An 18,951-nucleotide genomic window follows, 5' to 3' on the forward strand; every position below is an offset into this window, starting at 1 on the left:
TTTATGCAGAGTGGTTTTGAGCTTGTTTTTCAGTCGTCATAAGTATATGGTGCATATGTGTTAAATCTGTGTGTGTGTGTGTGTGTGTGTGAGACCCACTTCACTCTATACACCTACAGGCACGAGAGAGTTGCTGGCCACTGTCGTTACACCAACTTATGTGTCAAGTTCAGAGTCAGAGGAATGAGAGAAACACACACTCATGTTGCTCACACACCCCTGCACACACACTGTCCAGTTCACCCCACATAGTCAAGCACATTTGATCCTACTTAAACGCTCTCAATCGCACTAGGACAGAAGTAGTTGAATCAGGCTCTCACACCATTATTTTTCTTTCCCTGTGACACACTCTAGCATGCACATCCACACACACTCTCTTATCCTACTCTGACATCCTGTCCACCTAAATCTTATCCATGCAGTCCTTTTATAAGCTCGAGAAAGCACACAATCTCCCTCTCACGGCCTGACATGCAAAAACACGCTGCGTTACTATAGTGATGCTGCCCACATGACGGAAGATCTCGGCAACTGTTGGTAAGGCTCTGGCTGACTACAAAGCATGGAGCCTCACTCCCACATCATAAACACCAACGTCTGCTCTGCACAGACCAACAGGCTGCCCACTGACTCTAGTCAGCATTTTAAACACACTCGATGCCTGTGACTTAGTAAGGTTCATGGAACAGCCTCACTCGTGTGATTCATAGGGTAGAGTAGGCCTAGCCGAACTCCCTACATTTACTAAGCCTAACCATGTGACTTGGGACCATTGTAGGAGTTGAATGGCAGAGGCTGTAATAGAATGATCATTGGGCAGATTCACTTGTGGAGAATTCCCTCCTACACACACATTCAAATCAATGGCATTGTTTTTGTAATTTTTTTTTAGGGGCATTGTTACATAGCAGCAGAATACTCCCCCTCCCAGAGAAAGCTTCACTGATACTCTTTAGAAAAGTATCAATGTGCCTTGAACCTCAAGCCCCCCCCCCCCCCCCCCCCCCCCCCCCCCTGCACACGCAAACACACAGCATAGCCACGCCAAATCTTATATACACACATGACTTAGGCATACTCTAGAAGGAACAAAACTGTCACATTTAACCCATTTCCTCAGCGTGTTGACCCCTGTGTGTGACCCATGTCTGTCTGCTCCTCTCCCACCTCCAACAAACTAGATGAGCCAACTCCCCTGAGACAGACAGACAGACAGACAGACAGACAGACAGACAGTGTGACAACACTTCACTCTGCTGTAATACTGGGAAGCCCAAGCACAATGATGCTGTCCGTGCTGACAACCTCACAGGTTAGACTGTTAAAATGGTATGCGACTGACTTATCAAAATACCAAGGGTTGTTGTCAACAAAGAGGAGTATTCAAAACCAGTATAGGCATTTGAGATACGATTCTCACTGTGGGTTATGGGTTAGATGGCACTGTTATAGGGATGGTTCTGTATGGGAATCAAGTGATCTTTTAATTGTGTCAGAGTGGAAAAGGCTTTCAGAGCAGTGGTGTTGATGCATGGCCTTGTTACGTTAGATTAAAGGCTGGTTGGTTAAGGTTTGGCTCTTTCTGATGGAGCGTGAACAGTCAGCCAAGTCCTCTAGCTCTCAACACAGGCCACTTGGTGTTACAGCAAAGCTCAATAGAATTGTTTTTATTTATTTATGTTTTTATTTTATTTTTACCCTCAAACAATTAGGCTAAACAAAAGTCTGACTTTCTCTCCAGAATCAACTTTGAACTCAACTTACTCAAATCCCTCAAGGAAGCAGTCTAGAGTGTATTGTCTCTTGTCTACACACATTAAGACTCTTGTATGAAGGGACGGAAATTAAATGTGCTTCCTTCGTTTTCTTTTTCTGTGTGAAGTGTCGTGACCCCAGTGGGTTGGGAAATGCACCATGTTTATACGCGCTATGAGCCGGACAGTCATGTCTGGTAAGTCTCCATCTACCCAAACTGTCTGTATGCACCTCTTTATGTCTGTGGGTACGTATTGTGCCTGTCTATGTGTGGTGTGGTGGTCTGTCTGCACGTGTGTGTAAATATACATACTTGTGCATGCGGTCAACAATTATTACAAGTATTGTCTACCTCTGTATGTCGTCAGCACGATAATGTCTGTGTGTGTGGCTTTACCCAGTGTGGTGTGAGTGATCTGCTATTCTGGGAAGACATTCTATCTATGTTATCTCTGGCCTGTATAGTATGCATGCTTGTTTTGTCTTATTCCCCTGAATGTCTCCATGGTGGTCATGTCTCTGCGTGGCACTGTTTGCCACAGAACAGTGGGACATTTTCATTATGGCACATAGTTATGGACCAGGAACTACCCAGCAATGGATGACTTTGTACCAGTGTTGGGGAAGATCGTCTGAGAATATTGATTACCAAGCTACCAATTCCTTCACACTGGAGGAAGAAAAACTACACGAGTTCATTTGAAAAAGTTGTTCACTAGATCCAAACGACTTTGATAAATTATATCAAAATCTGAAATGTCATTGACTACAATTTGTTAAAACAGATCTCTCTGAAGTAAGATTACAGAATGTGCAAATTAAACACAAAAACTATCTTTCAAATTAGAATTAGGGGAAGGGCTGATGCCAAAATAGTAAGGAAATTGTCTACTTCAGCCATACCTTCTTTTCTATTTGCAAGAAGAGTAGTGTATAGTTCCAGTAGTTAGCTGCACCGCTACATGGCAAAAAAAAGTAATTAACTATGTACTAAAACACTACCAAGATTGGAATTTAGTTAACTACATTTTGAAGTTGGTGGTAGTTTCGGTTACTTGTTGAACTACATGTAGTTCACTACTCCCCAACACTGCTTGGCACTGGGTAGACACTGAGTAGACACTGGGTAGACTGCTTGGCACTGGGTAGACACTGGGTAGACACTGCTTTACACTGGGTAGACACTGCTTGGCACTGGGTAGACACTGGGTAGACTGCTTGGCACTGGGTAGACACTGCTTGGCACTGGGTAGACTCTGGGTAGACACTGGGTAGACTGCTTGGCACTGGGTAGACAATGCTTGGCACTGGGTAGACACTGCTTGGCACTGGGTAGACACTGCTTGGCACTGGGTAGACACTGCTTGGCACTGGGTAGACACTGCTTGGCACTGGGTAGACACTGCTTGGCACTGGGTAGACACTGGGTAGACACTGGGTAGACACTGCCTGGCACTGGGTAGACACTGGGTAGACACTGGGTAGACACTGCCTGGCACTGGGTAGACACTGCTTGGCACTGGGTAGACACTGCTTGGCACTGGGTAGACACTGAGTAGACACTGGGTAGACTGCTTGGCACTGGGTAGACACTGCTTGGCACTGGGTAGACACTGCTTGGCACTGGGTAGACGCTGGGTAGACTGCTTGGCACTGGGTAGACACTGCTTGGCACTGGGTAGACACTGCTTGGCACTGGGTAGACGCTGGGTAGATGCTGGGTAGACGCTGGGTAGAACTGGTGCTGAACCACTGCAGCCGCTCTTCCTAAACAAGAGATCAGAGTTCCTGTTTTCCCGGTCCCTAAAGAGAGGCTGGAATACCAGGCATGCATTACATGGACTGTTGCTGTTGGATCAGGGCACAAATATTCAAACTATGAGGTGAGATCTGATGACAGCCGCCTTACTGAGAGAACCAGGGCTTATCATTTAAAGATGTCTAAACTGAGAGGGGGTTTATATAGCATGCTGGATCCTCTAGACTCAACAGAACACGCTTTCTAGGTCAGTTCTTCTCTGTACCACAAAGACTCCCTCCTCTTGGCCTTGTCGAAGCATTAAGCGTGACACCTTTTTATAGCCCCCTTATGTGGTTTTGCTATGATGTGGAGGTTGTGTTGCCCTGTATAACTGCCAGTTGTCACTGGATAGATTAGGAAGGAAACCAAGCTTTTATATAAAGCGACCGACCGCCCTTCAGTCCGTCTCCTGCCCCTCTCATAGAACAGCTGAGAAGCCTGAGCTCTGGCAATGGCCCAGGGTTCAGATCGCTGTGTGTGTTCACACCATGAAATATTCAACAGTCAAGTATGTGTCTGTGCACACGCACACAGACGTAACCGCCAGGTATGCTAGGTCCACTTACCTGTCCCTCTGAGCAGAATGCACTGAGAAGGGACAGTGATGGCTGGGCGGAGGTAACCATGGGAGACCGATGGTGACAGACAGATGGATGGACAGAGGAGATACGTAGCACTGGAGATGGACTACACCAACATCTAAAAAGAACCCCCGCCCCCCTTGAAAGGGGTCCTCAATATGTTCAAGAAGAGGAGGATGCAGAAGGTAGAGAACAGGAGGTGGAGAGAAAGAGGGCTGCTGTGGAATCAATGAGGGGGGTGTGAGAGTGAATGACTGCAGGGGTTATCACCCTGCCTGAATGCAATTAGGATTGTCATGTCTTTGGTTTTGGTCTAAAGAAGACCTCTCTGTGTTGTTGATGTACAACAATACTTCCTAGAGCCTAGTCTCTTAGGATTAACGGCTGGTATTGTCCCGGAAGGTTGTGTGTGGATACTGCCCTGCTCTGACCGCCTGCCTGTGTCTCTGACTGCCTAGCTAACTGTTGTTTGGGAGCGGTGGCTTCCATGGCAGATCCAGTTCCAGGTGCCTGTTGTTCCATACCGGCTGCCCGTGAAACTCTAGCCTGGTGTAGAGTGAAGAGGGGTATGGAGTTACTGGAAGAGCAATGACATGACGTGGTCCGCTAATGACCTTTAGCATCCATTTAATGTACCAGTCGGGTGGTGAACTAAGGTTTTAGAATGTTGGAGATGGGATGAATGCATGTTGCAGACAGTCAGTGCAGACTGGATACAGGCCAGGGTTCTTGTCTATAAATACCTTATACCCTGCTTTGTAATGATGGACTCTCAGCTCGTTGAGTTTCTCTGCTGTTGCCACGTTGTCAGCCTCGACTCAGTCCCTCTAAGGGGCCGGGCTGTACTGAGGGCTGAACAGACACATCTTGGTGTGTGATACGCTCAATGCTGAAGTGATGCAGCGCTGATGTATTCTGATGAAGCTTTGCCCAGTTTAGCCCCAGTGCCTTCAGCCTCTAAGGGCCCCGCTGAGTGCGTACACACACACACACCAGGTGGAGGCAGGGCTGTCCAGGCTTACTGTTAACAGTCAATTTACCACAGCAGCCTATGCCAGGTGCTCACTCTCCCACTCACTCACCCAGGAACGGTGAGGGTGTCAGTTGTCCCTAACTGATTGACCAGGACCAGTTTGGGTTTGTGTGGGTAAGGTCAGTCCCGGGAGGAGTAGTACTGATCCCAGGCCAATACTCTGAGGAGTAATGTTTTTCCCTGGAGCTGCAGTACTCTATCCAGCTCTGCATCCTCTGCTTCTGCTGAGGAATAACCTGTGAACAGACACGCTGTCCCCAATCACAGTGATTCACAACTGGGAAGGTTTTAAAAGCCCAGGAGTTTTCACTGCTGTATCCTTTAAAGGTGTTGCAGGAGCCCATGACAGGCCGAGTAGTGGAGAATCTGATCTTGAACCTGGCTTGCACCCTTCCAAACTTTATCCAGTCTGTTATTGTCACAGTTGCTGTTGGCATGTGAGAGTGAGACATTGTAAGATAGGCCAACTCTCTGAGGAAGCGGTAGATTCTCTTACACTTGTTCAGGTAGAGGCCTTTAGCTTCTGAACATGGGGTTTTGATATTTGATCCCATTTTGAGTATTTGAAGGAGAATCGGGAGTCACTCATCCACATACTTTTAGCCTAATTCCCATCTCATCCTCCCCCCATCTGGGCAAAACCATTTCTCACTGTCTATGTTGTGAATGGAGATGGTTGTCACCAATTCATCTCGTGGGGGTGACAACCCTGCCCATTTTATTTATTTATCTTTATTTAACTAGGCAAGTCAGTTTAAAGAACAAATTCTTATTTACAATGACAGCCTACCAGGGAACAGTGGGTTAACTGCCTTGTCCAGGGGCAGAATGACAGACTTTTACCTTGTCAGCTCGGGGATTCGATCCAGCAACCTTTTGGTTACAACACTCTAACCACTTGGCTACCTGCTGTCTATTTGGGACATATTTCCCTGACAACAGACAAATGACTTCAGTTAACCTCTACCAAAGCCTTATGGGTGTAATATACACTGGTCCTGTGTGAAAAATGGCTTGTTTACAAACACAGTGAGCGATTGATGTTCGTTCCCTCTGGTGGTTGACAGCTCATCTGTGCTGCTACCTGTTTGTGTAGGAGTGGGTGTGTTGGTTTGCATTCATCAGCTGGATAATATGGAAAGGAGGTGGATATTGACATTGAGAGAGGGAGAGCAAGAGGTATGAATGGAAAGAGGGACAAATATTTGTCATTCGTTCATTTGTGATGACGATTACATGGCTGTATGCTGGTTTTAGAGATGAGTGAAGGTAGACCTAGGAGGGTAGAGGAGGGGTGTGTGTCTGGCTTGCCGTAGGGCCTGTGAAGGTGTGAACCGTGTGATGGTTAGCTGTGTTTCCACCTGCTGTTGAGTCAGTATGAGTCAGTGCACATTCAGCTCCGCTGTGTGACGGCTGCTGCATCGTCATGCAGATCCTGACAGGAAGGACTGGATACCCGCAGGGGGACAGGGATTTACTAACTAACAGCTTATACAATGTGAAGTAGAATCAGACACAGCTACCACTACTACAGTTTGCTCTGTCCTCTGCAGTGGTGTTAGTTGTGCTGTGTTTGTGTAAGTATCTTCTGCATGTTATGTACTGTAGTCAGGAGTGACATCATGGGGCTGAGGAAGTTGCTTTGACCAAGTCAAGTCACCGTCAAGAAGGAAGAGATTTTGTAGATGGTGTAGCCTATATACCATACTTTGACTATAGTAGATATCTAGATATCTCCTGGTTGATGTCTTAAGACTGGTGTCCTCCCTATCTCCCTTTGAGGTACAGTCTTGACCACCACCCCTGGAGACAGACTGACACCATGTAACGTGGCCTGTTGACTGTCGTGTTTTACTAACTGTGTCTTTTTCCTCTTTGCTCATCTCCCTCCCTAAGGCTTGGAGCACCGATAATCTGGACACTTCCGGGGAGCCCACTACCCGCTCCGTGGGCACCACTGCCAACTTGAAGGGGAAGATGAGCAAGAGGTGATACTGCCACTAAGACTGGCACACTGCCCTCTGGCTCTTAATCATTTCACTGAGGGTGGATTTGAACAGTTAAAGATCATTTTAAAGAGGGTGGAACAAGTACACTGCTGACCTGCACGAGGGAAATGTGGCTGCAGTGTAGTTACAGGACGCAGAAGTGGTGTGAAATGTGAACCATTAGGCACCGATGGAACTTTGGTGCCAGACAAAGGATGCCAAGCATAGACTGAGAGGAAGGGTGTATATTATATATACTGTAGTATTTCAGGTTCACTATACTTTTTAGCTGTTCTCTGTGATGAATGCCCTTGTATGGACATCCCTGTCAGGTCTTAAACCACTTCTGTGGAGACACGGGTCGGAGAGAAGTTTATACACAAACACATACAGGGAACCTCAGAACTTCCCTTACAGACCACGCAGTGCTGTGAAACAGGAAGTTCCCCAGTTTCATTTCCCCCTGGCTGTGGTGAGGTTATGTGGTAGTTGACAGTGGGAGGTTGATGTGGTGTGAAGCTTAGAGGAGTGAGTGGTGTCACTGATAAAGTCTGGCCCTGGTCACCGCAGGCTGGCATGAAACCTAACCTTAAACACACCACTAAACCTAATGCCTAACCTTAAATTTAAGACCAAAAGCACATTTTTGTTTTCATACATTTTTACAATATAGCCAAATTTGACTTTGCAGCTGGCCCATCTAGCAGAAATCGCTCACTTCTGCCTGCAGGGCAAGATTCATGATAAACATCGAGCTGCAAAAATCACCATGCCATGGAACTGCCGCAGTCAGTGTGTGTATTTGAGAGTAGGGACATGCAAAGCAGTCTGCTCAGGGTGGTTTCTGTTCATACGAGAACCACGGTCACTGTCAAGCTCCCATAGCTACAGCTTTGTTTGTCCTGGAGCTTCACTCCTAACCTAAGTGTAGGCCTACTAATTCACCCAAACATAGACACTGTATACAGGGCTTCTACTACTGCACTAACTGTTAGAACAGTGTTGGTCTGCTGCTGTTCAAGACAAATAGATTCTCTGTATTGTGACTCTCACACTCTGTGACTGTATAATGCTGTTATTTAATGTAATCTGACTGCTGTTTGTTTCTATCTCAGGCTGTCTGTTGTGAAAGGCCACTTCCCTAAGCTCGTTGACTGTGCCCACTTCCACTATGACAATGTGGAGTTTGGCTCCATCCAGGTAGGTTTCCACGCAATCAATCAAATGTATTTATGAAGCCCTTCTTACATCAGCTGATGTCACAAAGTGCTGTACAGAAACTCAGCCTAAAACCCCAAACAGCAAGCAATGCAGGTGTAGAAGCACAGTGGCTAGGAAAAACTCCCTAGAAAGGCCAGAAACTAGGAAGAAACCTAGAGAGGAACCAGGCTATGAGGAGTGGCCTGTCCTCTTCTGGCTGTGCCGGGTGGAGATTATAACAGAACATGGCCAAGATGTTCAAATGTTCATAGATGACCAGCAGGGTCAAATAATAATAATCACAGTGGTTATTGAGGGTGCAACAGGCCAGCACCTCAGGAGATTAATGTCAGTTGGCTTTACATAGCCGGTCATTCAGAGTATCTCTACTGCTCCTGCTGTCTCTAGAGAGTTGAAAACAGCAGGTCAGGGACCGGTAGCTAGACTGGACACAAGACTGTGCGTGCAGGCTAAAATGCCCATTTTAGAAATGTAACTACAAAGATGTCCTGCTTGGCTGACTGTAAATAAAGTGTGTTTTAGCCATGTCTATTACTAACGCCATAGGTCCTTATGGATGTTCCAGTGGCCTGCTTTAGAACCCCAACCTCATGTTGAAATGTTACTGTAGTGACGACAACCCCAACCTCATGTTGTAATTTTACTGTAGTGATGTTGACCCCAGCCTCATGCTGTAATGTTACTGTAGTAATTATCACATGTGAACAGGACTGACAGACTCTCCTAATGACCTCACAATACAGGTCACACTGTGGGTTACTGTGGGTTACTGTGGGTTACTGTGGGTTACTGTGGGTTACTGTGGGTTACTGTGTGTGTGTGTGTGTGTGTGTGTGTGTGTGTGTGTGTGTGTGTGTGTTACTGCATGTCTGTACTAGAGGTCGACCGATTATGATTTTTCACCGCCGATACCGATTATTGGAGGACCAAAAAAAGCCTATACCGATTAATCGGCCGATTTAAAAAAAATATATATATATAATATATATATTTGTAATAATGACAATTACAACGATACTGAATGAACACTTATTTTAACTTAATATAATACATCAATAAAATCAATTTAGCCTCAAAAAAAGAATGAAACATGTTCAATTTGGTTGAAATAATGCAAAAACAAAGTGTTGGAGAAGAAAGTAAAAGTGCAATATGTGCCATGTAAGAAAGCTAGCGTTTAAGTTCCTTGCTCAGAACATGAGAACATATGAAAGCTGGTGGTTCCTTTTAACATGAGTCTTCAATATTCCCAGGTAAGAAGTTTTAGGTTGAATTTATAGGAATTATAGGACTATTTCTCTCTATATGATTTGTATTTCATATACAAACATTGGATGTTCTTATAGGCACTTTCGTATTGCCAGTGTAACAGTATAGCTTCCGTCCCTCTCCTCGCTCCTACCTGGGCTCGACCCAGGAACACATCGACAACAGCCACCCTCGAAGCAGCGTTACCCATGCAGAGCAAGGGGAACAACTACTCCAAGTCTCAGAGCGAGTGACGTTTGACAAGCTATTAGCGCGCACCCCACTAACTAGCTAGCCATTTCACATCGGTTACACCAGCCTAATCTCAGGAGTTGATAGGCTTGAATTCATAAACAGCAGAGCTGCTGGCAAAACGCACGAAAGTGCTGTTTGAATGAATGCTTACGAGCCTGTTGGTGCCCACCATCGCTCAGTCAGACTGCGCTATCAAATCATAGACTTAATTACAACTTAATAACACACAGAAATACGAGCCTTAGGTCATTAATATGGTCGAATCCGGTAACTATCATCTCGAAAACAAAATGTTTATTCTTTCAGTGAAATACGGAACCGTTCCGTATTTTATCTAACGGGTGGCATCCATCAGTCTAAATATTCCTGTTACATTGCACAACCTTCAATGTTACGTCACAATTACGTAAAATTCTGGCAAATTAGTTCGCAATGAGCCAGGTGGCCCAAACTGTTGCATATACCCTGACTATGCGTGCAATGAACGCAAGAGAAGTGACACAATTTCACCTTTCTTTTAGCTAAATATGCAGGTTTAAAAATATATACTTATGTGTATTGATTTTAAGAAAGGCATTGATGTTTATGGTCAGGTACACGTTAGAGCAACGACAGTCCTTTTTCGCGAATGCGCACTACATCGATTATATGCAACGCAGGACACGCTAGATAAACTAGTAATATCATCAACCATGTGATTAACTAGTGATAACTAGTGATTATGATTGATTGATTGTTTTTTATAAGATAAGTTTAATGCTAGCTAGCAACTTACCTTGGCTTTTTACTGCATTCGCGCAACAGGCGGGCTCCTCGTGAGGCAGGTGGTTAGAGCATTGGACTAGTTAACCGTAAGTAAGGTTGCAAGATTGAATCCCTGAGCTGACAAGGTAAAAATCTGTCGTTCTGCCCCTGAACAAGGCAGTTAACCCACTGTTCCTAGGCCGTCATTGAAAATAAGAATGTGTTCTTAACTGACTTGCCTAGTTAAATAAAGGTGTAAAAAAAACATCGGCAAAATCAGCGTCCAAAATTACCGATTTCCGATTGTTATGAAATCGGCCCTAATTAATCGGCCATTCCGATTAATCGGTCGACCTCTATTCTGTACTGTGGGTGTGTGTGTGTTACTGCATGTCTGTACTGTGGGTGTGTGTGTGTGTGTTATTGTATGTGTGTGTGTGTGTGTTACTGCATGTCTGTACTGTGGGGGTGTGTGTGTGTGTTACTGCATGTCTGTACTATGGGTGTGTGTGTGTGTTACTGCATGTCTGTACTGTGGGTGTTTCTGTCAGAATGCGTCAGGACTGTGGGCTAGATGTGGAAGGGGGTGGGCACAGTGGAGAGATGAGAGCAGCATCATCTCCAGGGCTGAGGCTGGCTCTCTTTCTTTGTGCCTGACCTACACACTCTCTCTCTCTCACACACACACACGCTACTGGGCACACAACCACAACTGGACTCACAAATACGAACTCAGTCAGATTTTCTGTCCATGGGCATCGGAGTGGAAGAGCAGCAGTACTCTCCCTTTTCTCTGACATTCACACTGAGCACATTCTCATACCTCTCTAGATACTGTTCATTGTAACGTAATTAGTTAATTCATATTCACACTCTTATGTTCACAAACTTGTTTACTTATACAAGCACACACCGTGTACAATTCCCCCCTAAAAACAATCTAAACGCACACACTGTTAAACATACGCTACTTCAACAGAAATCATATAACATCATCCTATAACAAGGATTTTGTAACTTTAATGCCATTTTAAACACTGTCATGATGATGAACTCCATACACCTGATGTAGGGAGTGACATCATCACCTCCATGTCTCTCCCCACCCAGCACAGCTGTTAGTGCTCTCTTTCTCTGTGCTGGAGCGTGTGCGTGTGTGCGTGTGTGCGTGTGTGCGTGTGTGCGTGTGTGCGTGTGTGCGTGTGTGCGTGTGCGCGTGTGCGCGTGTGTGTGTGTTGAGCAGAGGGAGCACTGCTCATTAGTGTCTGAAGCCCCTGAAGAAAAGAGATCTCACTGTCCTTGCTCTCTGAGTCAGAAACAAACACACGTCAAACCCTCTATTCTTCCTCTTTCTTGCATTTGCTTTCTTTTTTAAGTCTCTCTGGCTACTTTCTCTTTACCTCTCGTTCTCTTCCTATCTCCCTCCTCCTCTGAGTCTCTCTCCTCTTTATCCCTCTCCCCCTCTTTCTACCTCTCCACTGAGTCTCTCTCCTCTTTATCCCTCTCCCCCTCTTTCTACCTCTCCACTGAGTCTCTCTCCTCTTTATCCCTCTCCCCCTCTCTCTACCTCTCTCCACTGAGTCTCTCTCCTCTTTATCCCTCTCCCCCTCTCTCTACCTCTCTCCACTGAGTCTCTCTCCTCTTTATCCCTCTCTCTCTGTGTATCTCTCTCTGAGGCGTTAGTCGTAGTGGATGTGATGTGAAAGTCCAAGGTCCACAACACTGCCTGTCTCATTTCAGATTAAAGTATTTTCTATTTTAATCTGCCTGGAGCCTCAACACCGCCCTCACTTCTTCCTCCTCTTCCCCAAAAAGACAAAAGACAAAAAAACTCATGACTGTTTTCCTTTTGTGCTTGTTTGTAGAAGCCCATTTGTTTGTAAATCCGGGCCACCAGAACCCCATGGGTGTCCTACGGCTCCACCCGAGGCTTTCTATTAGCGACACATGGCTCTGATGTCACTAGTTTAGCAGGCGTGTCTTTTCACAGCTTTCACATAGATGTTGTCGGCCATTTTGAAAGATCTCCTCTGATTTAGTTGGCTGCTTTATTAGAAGATGCAGAATCTGGGTGACTAGGAGGGAGGTTCTTTAAAAGGTACCAGGCAAGGATTGCGATTTCCCTGGATATAATGTATCCTGATCGTGTGTGTAGGTATAGGAGGGCGCTTTGCAGTATCCTTGTATATGTGTTTGCTTATTCGGTGTACAGTAGGCTATATGTTTTGTAAAGTTGCTCCACCTGTTCCTCTGACCCATGCTTGTGTGTGTGTGTGTGTGTGTGTGTGTGTGTGTGTTTCTGTTCCTCAGTTGCAGTTTGCGAACGAGCAGAGCGATGCCAGCTGGATCTCGGGCTCTGCCAAAGACCTGGTTTTCCTGGTGCAGGTGTCCTGCCAGGTGAGTGGGCACGACCACATACCTTCGCCAAACACGAGTGCACACGCACTCGCACATCTCCTTGCCAGGGCTATATCTAACCCAGACACATTCACACCAACACGTACACTTTGACAGATTGGGAATATATTTCCCCCTCTCTCTTCCTCTCTCCTCCTGTCTGACTTATTCCCCCCCTTCCTTGCTCTCCTCCTCACATTAATATTTCTGTCCCCTCTTCTTTCCCTCTCGCTGTCTCGCGTGCTCTCTCTCTTTCTCTCTCTGTCTCTCCGTCTGTGTGTGTGATGTAGGCTAAGACGTGGATGGTTCGGCGCTCCTATGAGGAGTTCCGTACTCTGGACGCTCACCTCCACCAGTGTATCTACGACCGGCGTTACTCCCAGCTGCTGCCCCTGCCACCCCTCAGCGAGATCGGGGACAGGGTAGAGGTGAGTGGGAACTGTGGGAGAGCTTATTTGTTGAGGGGGTGATGTAGCATTCTGGCTGAATTAGCTGTAGAATGTTTTTCTGTACTGTATGGAGGTCGATGGTACCGCTGTAGGTTAGCATGAAGACCTCTGAGAATGACATGAAATTACCTTCATCGAGGTTATGTAGTCATCGTTGTCTGTGACCTGTCTGTCTCTGTACACCTTTGTTCTCTGATTCTAGCAGGTGTTGATATTTGGGTCACCTGTCTTCATCTATGGTATCTGGGAGTAGATGTATGTAAATGGCTGTCGGCTCCTACAGTAGCTGTGTGTGAAGTCCTGCTTCAGTTGTTTTTGTTGTTTGTCAGATCTTCACCCCGCTGCTGTCGGAGTACCTGAGCCGCCTCTCCATGATCGTGGACAACAAGCTCAACTGTGGGCCTGTGCTCACCTGGATGGAGGTGAGACTATTAAAGTGTCTTTAGAAAACATAAGAGAGTGGACTGTGTGGTCCAGTGGTTACAGCCGCTGACCCCGGCTCACATATATGCCAGAGTCAGCATGGGTTCGAATCTGGCCCACTGCCTTTTGATTCACCCTCCCCCATCTTTCACACGGTAGTACTATCTCTTCAATAAAGCTAAAAAATAAAACATAGTGGGACTGTTTTTTTGGCGGGGGGCTGCCCCTCCCCACAAAGACGTTGAAAGAAAGAGTGAAGGTGAGAATAAGCTGTAAAAACATGGAAACATAAGAAATTGGCCAGAGAAAGAAGACACTTGTTGGGGAAGACCAAAGAAGAGTGGGAGAGAGAAAGACAGACCTAGAGAGACAGGCTTTGTCTTACCACCTGTGCATTAGCCCTACTACTATAATTAAGGGATATTGAGAAAGTGGTGTAATTATTTGCCCGTCTATTCCTTAAACAACAGAGGTTTGTGTTTGCTGTTCCTCCCAGATTGACAACCGTGGGAATCGGTTCCTTCTGAAAGAGGAAGCTTCGCTCAACGTTCCCGCCATCGCCGCTGCTCATGTCATCAAGCGCTACACGGCGCAGGCCAGCGACGAGATCTCCATTGAGGTATGGAGCTGCTGCAGGGATACACAGAACCAAATGAGATTTACATTAGTGGCACTCATAGTTTTCAGATTTCTGTGTCACCTCTGTCTGGGCCTTGGTCTCTCTGTTTGGCTGTCACCTTCCTTTTCCTTCTTTTTTTCCTTTTCCATCTTCCTGTTCTGTCTATTCCTGTCCTCTTCTCCTCCTCCTGCTCTACATACTGCTCCTCTTTCTGTTTCTGGGCCACAGCACCCGGAATGGGGTGACCCAAACACCGAGGCACATTTTAGCGCTTCTGTCTCTCTCTCTCTTTCCGTCTCACTCTCATTTTGTCTCTCTCTCGTGCTCTCTCTCTCTTTCCGTCTCACTCTCCTTTTGTCTCTCTCTCGTGCTCTCTCTCTCTTTCCGTCTCACTCTCATTTTGTCTCTTTCCGTCTCACTCTCATTTTGTCTCTCTCTCGTGCTCTCTATCTCTTTCCGTCTCACTCTCATTTTGTCTCTCTCTCGCGCTCTCTCTCTCTGTTTCTCTCTCTGTTTCTTATCTCCTCTCTGTCCTGTCCTCCTTACAGTGAGGAATGGCAACTGTATCTCATCTGTTCTCCTTATCTGTTATCTGAAATAAGTGTGAGGAGTTCAGCCAAATCGGGCAGGATACATTATGCCCTGATCCAGCTTGTTGTGTCTGGATAATGTTTAGTTTTGGGGCTGGTGTTTTGACTGCCGAGGCTGTATTATGTGTGTTGATGTACTTTTTTTGGGGGGGGGGGGGGGGGGGGGCTGATGTTAAATTAAGTCATCTGGCTCGTTTGCCTGTAGACTTTGTCTGAAGTCGGAGGTTGTTTAATGTCTTTGTCTAATGTGTGTGTGTGTCTCTCTCCAGGTGGGAGATATCCTGTCTGTAATTGATATGCCACCCAAAGAGGACTCCAACTGGTGGAGGGGGAAGCATGGCTTCCAGGTACACAACACAATCACTGGAGAATTCCACTGGCTGTCTCCCTCACGCGCACCCCTGTCTCCCTCACGCGCACCCCTGTCTCCCTCACGCGCACCCCTGTCTCCCTCACGCGCACCCCTGTCTCCCTCACGCGCACCCCTGTCTCCCTCACGCGCACCCCTGTCTCCCTCACGCGCACGCCTGTCTCCCTCACGCGCACGCCTGTCTCCCTCACGCGCACGCCTGTCTCCCTCACGCGCACGCCTGTCTCCCTCACGCGCACGCCTGTCTCCCTCACGCGCACGCCTGTCTCCCTCACGCGCACGCCTGTCTCCCTCACGCGCACGCCTGTCTCCCTCACGCGCACCCCTGTCTCCCTCACGCGCACCCCTCACGCGCACCCCTGTCTCCCTCACGCGCACGCCTGTCTCCCTCACGCGCACGCCTGTCTCCCTCACGCGCACGCCTGTCTCCCTCACGCGCACGCCTGTCTCCCTCACGCGCACGCCTGTCTCCCTCACGCGCACGCCTGTCTCCCTCACGCGCACGCCTGTCTCCCTCACGCGCACGCCTGTCTCCCTCACGCGCACCCCTGTCTCCCTCACGCGCACCCCTGTCTCCCTCACGCGCACCCCTGTCTCCCTCACGCGCACCCCTCACGCGCACCCCTGTCTCCCTCACGCGCACGCCTGTCTCCCTCACGCGCACGCCTGTCTCCCTCACGCGCACGCCTGTCTCCCTCACGCGCACGCCTGTCTCCCTCACGCGCACGCCTGTCTCCCTCACGCGCACGCCTGTCTCCCTCACGCGCACGCCTGTCTCCCTCACGCGCACGCCTGTCTCCCTCACGCGCACGCCTGTCTCCCTCACGCGCACGCCTGTCTCCCTCACGCGCACGCCTGTCTCCCTCACGCGCACGCCTGTCTCCCTCACGCGCACGCCTGTCTCCCTCACGCGCACGCCTGTCTCCCTCACGCGCACGCCTGTCTCCCTCACGCGCACGCCTGTCTCCCTCACGCGCACGCCTGTCTCCCTCACGCGCACGCCTGTCTCCCTCACCCTCTCGAAAGAGTCCCGCTGCAGAACAACAGTTCTCCAGATGATGGCTACATTCACTATCTCACGTCTTCATGTTTCTGTACTTCCTTTTCCCTTCTCGTTTTGTTTCCTCTCTTTCTTTCACTGTTCTCTATTTTCACTGAGCTTTTACTTTTCTTTTAACTCATTTGCTCTTGTTTTTTAACCTATGTCATGTGTAAGCTATTGTGTGTGTGTGTGTGTGTGTGTGTGTGTGTCCAAGTTTTTGTGTGTCCGTGCTTGTTATCCTCAGTTACTTTGATGGTCTTTCCTCACTTTAGGTGGGCTTCTTCCCCAGTGAGTGTGTGGAGCTCATCAACGAGAAGCCTCAGTCCGCCGCTAAAATAGGTGGCTCACACACACACACACAAACACACACGTTATGACACCACCATACTAAATCCCACTTACGGTATATTATCACATACAGTGCCTTCGGAAAGTACTCAGACCCCTTGACTTTTTCCACATTTTGTTACGTTTTTCAAAAATGGATTAAATACATGTTTTTCCTCATCAATCTACAGACAATACCCCATAATGACAAAGCAAAAACAGGTTAAAAAATAAATATATATATTTTTTTAAATACAGAAATACCTTATTTACATAAGTATTCAGACCCTTTGTTATGAGACTTGAAATTGAGCTCAGGTGCATCCTGTTTCCATTAATCATCCTTGCGATGTTTCTACAGCTTGATTTGGAAAGGCACACACCTGTCTATATAAAGGTCCCACAGTTGACAGTAGAGGTCGACCGATTATGATTTTTCAACGCTGATACCGATTTATTGGAGGACCAACAAAAAGCCGATACCGATTAATCGGCCGATTTAATTTTATTATAATTTTTTTATATATATTTTTAATTTGTGATTATGACAATTACAACAATACTGAATGAACACTTATTTTAACTTAATATAATACATCAATAAAAATAAATTTGGCCTCAAATAAATAATGAAACATGTTCAATTTGGTTTAAATAATGCAAAAACAAAGTGTTGGAGAAGAAAGTAAAAGCTAACGTTTAAGTTCCTTGCTCAGAACATGAGAACATATGAAAGCTGGTGGTTCCTTTTAACATGAGTCTTCAATATTCCAAGGTATGAGGTTTTAGGTTGTAGTTAATAATGTATTTTATTATTATTATTTTTTTAATATATATTTTTTATTTGTAATTATGACAATTACAACAATACTGAATGAACACTTATTTTAACTTGATATAATACATCAATAAAAATCAATTTGGCCTCAAATAAATAATGAAACATGTTCAATTTGGTTTAAATAATGCAAAAACAAAGTGTTGGAGAAGAAAGTAAAAGCTAACGTTTAAGTTCCTTGCTCAGAACATGAGAACATATGAAAGCTGGTGGTTCCTTTTAACATGAGTCTTCAATATGCCAAGGTATGAGGTTTTAGGTTGTAGTTAATATTGTATTTATACGACTATTTCTCTCTATACCAATTTTATTCCATATACCTTTGACTATTGGATGTTCTTATAGGCACTTTAGTATTGCAGTGTAACAGTATAGCTTCCGTCCCTCTCCTCGCTCCTACCTGGGCTCGAACCAGCAACACAACGACAACAGCCACCCTCGAAGCAGCGTTACCCATGCAGAGCAAGGGGAACAGCTACTCCAGGTCTCAGAGCGAGTGACGTTTGAAACGCTATTAGCGCACACCCCGCTAACTAGCTAACCATTTCACATCGGTTACACCAGCCTAATCTCGGGAGTTGATAGGCTTGAAGTCATAAACAGCTCAATGCTTGAAGCACAGTGAAGAGCTGCTGGCAAAATGCATGAAAGTGCTGTTTGAATTCATGCTTACGAGCCTGCTGCTGCCTACCACCGCTCAGTCAGACTGCTCTATCAAATATCAAATCATAGACTTAATTATAACATAATAACACACAGAAATACGAGCCTTTGGTCATTAATATGGTCGAATCCGGAAACTATCATTTCGAAAACAAAACTTTTATTATTATCACATATACCCTGACTCTGCGTGCAAGGAACACAAGAGAAGTGACACAATTTCACCTTAATTAATATTAGTTAATATTGCCTGCTAACCTGGATTTCTTTTAGCTAAATATGCAGGTTTAAAAATATATACTTCTGTGTATTGATTTTAAGAAAGGCATTGATGTTTATGGTTAGGTACACGTTGGAGCAACGACAGTCCTTTTTCGCGAATGCGCACCGCATCGATTATATGCAACGCAGGACACGCTAGATAAACTAGTAATATCATCAACCATGTGATTAACTAGTGATAACTAGTGATTATGATTGATTGATTGTTTTTTATAAGATAAGTTTAATGCTAGCTAGCAACTTCCCTTGGCTTCTTACTGCATTCGCGTAACAGGCGGGCTCCTCGTGGAGTGCAATGAGAGGCAGGTGGTTAGAGCGTTGG

The 18,951-nt window shown here is 46.2% G+C and overlaps 1 protein-coding gene across 5 annotated transcripts in view; it reads left to right on the plus strand.

Moving 5' to 3' along the window:
- The window catches only part of arhgap33 (Rho GTPase activating protein 33), a 55,503-nt gene that overhangs the window by 10,965 nt on the left and 25,587 nt on the right, over nt 1–18,951 (plus strand). For 2 of the 5 annotated variants that reach the window (XM_055903488.1, XM_055903489.1), the window contains exons 2-9: nt 7,070–7,161; nt 8,277–8,361; nt 12,940–13,026; nt 13,317–13,454; nt 13,805–13,897; nt 14,395–14,517; nt 15,377–15,454; nt 16,792–16,858. In XM_055903488.1, the coding sequence (XP_055759463.1) occupies nt 7,070–7,161; nt 8,277–8,361; nt 12,940–13,026; nt 13,317–13,454; nt 13,805–13,897; nt 14,395–14,517; nt 15,377–15,454; nt 16,792–16,858 (763 nt within the window). Of the gene's footprint in view, nt 1–1,885; nt 1,955–7,069; nt 7,162–8,276; nt 8,362–12,578; nt 12,781–12,939; nt 13,027–13,316; nt 13,455–13,804; nt 13,898–14,394; nt 14,518–15,376; nt 15,455–16,791; nt 16,859–18,951 lie in introns of those variants that run through there. The other 3 variants (XM_055903490.1, XM_055903493.1, XM_055903491.1) reach the window with 3 other exon arrangements.

The sequence above is a fragment of the Salvelinus fontinalis genome, chromosome 38, assembly GCF_029448725.1.
Source record: "Salvelinus fontinalis isolate EN_2023a chromosome 38, ASM2944872v1, whole genome shotgun sequence".
NCBI classification, from domain to species: Eukaryota; Metazoa; Chordata; class Actinopteri; order Salmoniformes; family Salmonidae; genus Salvelinus; species Salvelinus fontinalis.